The sequence below is a fragment of the Leptosomus discolor genome, chromosome 13 (genome assembly GCF_034619465.1).
Source record: "Leptosomus discolor isolate bLepDis1 chromosome 13, bLepDis1.hap2, whole genome shotgun sequence".
Taxonomy (NCBI): Eukaryota; Metazoa; Chordata; class Aves; order Leptosomiformes; family Leptosomidae; genus Leptosomus; species Leptosomus discolor.
Window position 1 is genome coordinate 8,626,656 of NC_141403.1, and position 3,669 is coordinate 8,630,324.

At 44.1% G+C, this 3,669-nt stretch overlaps 1 protein-coding gene across 1 annotated transcript; it reads left to right on the forward strand.

Moving 5' to 3' along the window:
• The first annotated feature begins 647 nt into the window (after positions 1–647).
• On the forward strand, positions 648–1,760 carry FAM110B (family with sequence similarity 110 member B). The gene has a single exon (XM_086472729.1). It carries the CDS (start codon positions 648–650, stop codon positions 1,758–1,760), a length of 1,113 nt encoding a protein of 370 aa, XP_086328855.1.
• The last annotated feature ends 1,909 nt before the right edge of the window (positions 1,761–3,669 follow it).

The following is a 3,669-nucleotide window of genomic DNA, read 5'->3' on the forward strand; positions in this document are numbered from 1 at the left end:
TTTGAAAGTGCCTTTTTATTGACCATGAGGAGATCGATGGGTCTAAGTCTGAATTGACACATTTTTCTTCCCTTTCTCCCTCCAGAAACGCACAGCTCTATCGCGGTGGGATTTAATTATTTTTAAAATTTTTTTTCTTTTCCAACGTAATTTTGTTGAGCTCCGACTGTCAGCAACACGTCTCTCGTAAGATGCACAGGGCGAGAGGGGGGCACGGGCGCCCCGAGCGCCGCCTCCCCCAGTGCCGGCGGCCGCCTCCCGTCCGGCGTTGGGAGAGGAGGCTGTTGCTATCGCTCTGATGTCAGGCGCGCTCGCTAACGTGTGGTTGGTTATTCTGCGTTTCAGATCGCTGCCGGTCGCGGAGCACAAAGGGAACGGCGAGGCTCCCGCATCTTTGAGCGAGAAGAAAGGAGTCGGCGGAGCAGACTAACGCGGACTTGTGTCGGGTGGCCTTGCCCTACAAAGGCTGCCTTTAAAAGAGAAACGCAGTGTTATTTAATGAGCTGTGAGATGAGGCGCTGCTGCTAACGCTCAGATCCCAGGATTCATCGGCTATTCATTGTGCTTAATGTACATGTTTCTGCACCGTGCATTTAGGAGATCCCAGAGAAGAATCCAAAACGGCTGCGGGGGAAAGACCACCAAACATGCCTACAGAAACACTACCGACAGGTAGCATGGTGAAGCCGGTCAGCCCTGCCGTGACTTTCACGTCCGCCGTTCCTCTCCGCATCCTGAACAAAGGACCCGACTATTTTCGCAGGCAGGCGGAGCCTAATCCAAAAAGACTGAGCGCGGTGGAGAGGCTAGAAGCCGACAAGGCAAAATACGTCAAGAGCCAGGAGGTCATCAATGCCAAGCAGGAGCCTGTGAAGCCGGCGGTGCTGGCGAAGCCGCCGGTCTGTCCCGCGGCCAAGCGAGCCCTGGGGAGCCCCACCTTGAAAGTTTTCAGCAACAATGCAAAGACTGAGAGCGGCGTCCAGAGAGAAAATCTGAAACTCGAGATTCTGAAGAACATCATCAACAGCTCCGAAGGCTCCAGCTCGGGTTCAGGGCATAAGCACGGTCCCCGAAACTGGCCGCCCCACAGAGCCGATTCAACAGAGCTGAACCGACACTCCTTCGCCGAGTCTTTGAAGGTTTACCCCACGCAGGGCCGTAGCAGCCCGCAGGAGAGCGGCTCCAACGTCAGCAGAAGGCTCCTAGATCAGTCGGCAGAGACTTTCTTGCATGTCTCTCACAGCTCCTCAGACATTAGGAAAGTAACTAGTGCAAAGCCCTTAAAAGCAATACCCTGCAGTAGTTCAGCCCCACCTCTGCCTCCAAAGCCCAAAATCGCTGCCATTGCCACCCTGAAATCCCCAGAGATTGAGGCAGTTGAGTCTGGATGCGGAGTTAGTAGAAGACCCTCCCTACAGCGATCGAAATCAGACTTAAGCGACAGATACTTTCGCGTCGACGCAGATGTTGAACGATTCTTTAACTACTGCGGACTGGATCCCGAAGAGCTTGAAAACCTCGGGATGGAAAACTTTGCAAGGGCTAACTCTGATATTATATCCCTCAACTTTCGCAGTGCAAGCATGATTAGCTCAGACTGTGAACAGTCTCAGGACAGCAACAGTGACCTTAGAAACGATGACAGTGCCAATGACCGTGTGCCATACGGCATTTCTGCCATTGAAAGGAATGCCAGAATCATCAAGTGGTTGTATAGCATCAAGCAAGCTAGAGAGTCACAGAAAGTGTCCCATGTGTGAGTGAAAAGTCCACCGTAGAAAAAGCAAGGACTGTATCTTTGTGAATAGTCGGTTGTGAAGGGTTGTGAAGTCTACTTGAAGTCTTGTACACTTCTCAAATCTCTTTGTGTTGCTTGTTGTGCAATGTTTCCAAGTTGCATGCCTGTCAACATGTGAGCTGACCTGGCTTCCACTTGAACAATAACTAACTACAAAGCCTGGCTGAGCATACACATTATCTGCCAAAAGTTTAAGACGAGAATCTAATTAGGGCTTCAGTATAATCAAAGTGTTTACATGGAAAGGTTCTATGACTTCTTTGCTATTTATGTGATTCCTCGTGGATTTTGTATATGTCACTTTTTGTCTTAATACAGCTATTGTCAACTGATGTTACTAGTTTCTAAGTTGAAACAGAATCCCTTTGGGGGGAAGAAAAGCAAAATTGGCCAAAATAAGAGGTTTAGGCATACGATGATAGGCAAAGCAGCCTTATCTCTTGTAGAAAGTGCATTACTCGCTCATGTCAAACTGTTTCTAAAAGGCAAAGAATGCTACGGTCTTAAATTATGTATCGTTGTTAAGCTATATGTCTGCTTTAGTAAGGGACTGTTCAGTAAAGGTTTCTTTTTTTCTAGGTGAGCTCCCTCGGTTTTACAGCAGAAATAGTCTAGTGAATCTGCTTGACCTCTCATAAACAAAACAAGTCTTGCATTTGGGTTGATAGAAGCATTTTAATGATTTTGTTTTATCCCTGTGGTAAAAGCTTGAAGAAGGTCAACACATGCAAACGGCGTAGGTGCGGGATTTTGTGGGTTTGGTTTTGTACTCGAAGATTCCTGGTCTTAAACTTTTGACGGGAATGATTAGATCCTATAGCTGATATTGAATGCCTTTCTTAGTCAAACACATCGTGACTACAAACTCCATGCTGTCTTTTAATTTTTTTGTAGACCTATTTGAACAGTTAACGAACAAAAATGGAAACACACAGCCATATCAATGTAACGCCTCCTATTCAGAAGTAAATACACTCAGTAGCTGAACTATATCTGAAAAATTGTGATTATGTTGTCTTGCATATGTTATATCTAAGGCTGTGAAAGTTTGTTACAGCTCTAGGAAAGTGTAGAAACATGACAGTATGTAGCTTCTTTTTTTTTTTTTTTCCTTTTTTTTATTTTTCTGATGGTTAGTGCTGCAGGTCAACCTGTTACAAATCTTTTGAAAATCTGTGTCTTCCCAGTGGTTTAATTAACTGTCATTTCAACTGACAGTGGTGGTGTGGTAGCAGAGAAGTTGAAAGTACAGTGGTCTGCTTCATTATTATTGTATACATGCTTTGAAGTAAATTGCAGCACTACCTTATACTTCATCAGCTAATAGGAAACTTTTTTTATTGTGTAAATGCTGTAAGACTTTGTATATACTTCAGTTGTTACGAAATCTTTAAAAGGAAGAGTGTTATGCTAATAAATAGCTCCTGGTGCAGGTATGGTAGGTTTTTTTGTTCGTTCTTTTTTTTAAATTTTTTTTACTCCTCCCATTCTTAAAACTCTATCAGGAACTCAATTGCAGTGTGTTTTAGTGCTGTAGAAGGTCTTGGTTAAATAATAGTTCCAGTAAAAGGTTTCTTTTACTAAAGTGCTTTTCAGAATATAATTTTTTATAAAGTAACTATAGCAGCATGATCTGTCTGAAGAACTAGAAGAGATTTTCAAGACTCCTAAAATAGCTTGCTTCTTCCTTACCTAGCAATGTTACTGTTCCCGTTTATAGCATCTGTTCATAATGAATCACCGCAGTCTTCTGAATTACTCTTCAGTAGTGCTTATTTATATATCTGAATATTAAAGATGTTTTACAAAGTTGGGTTCTATCTTTCCTCCAAGAAGCCTGCAGCCCAGCTTCTTACCGATGGCCACGGTTA

What these genes read in the sequence shown, in the direction of transcription:
- FAM110B (XM_086472729.1), top strand. Translation starts at nt 648, where the DNA reads ATGCCTACAGAAACACTACCGACAGGTAGCATGGTGAAGCCGGTCAGC.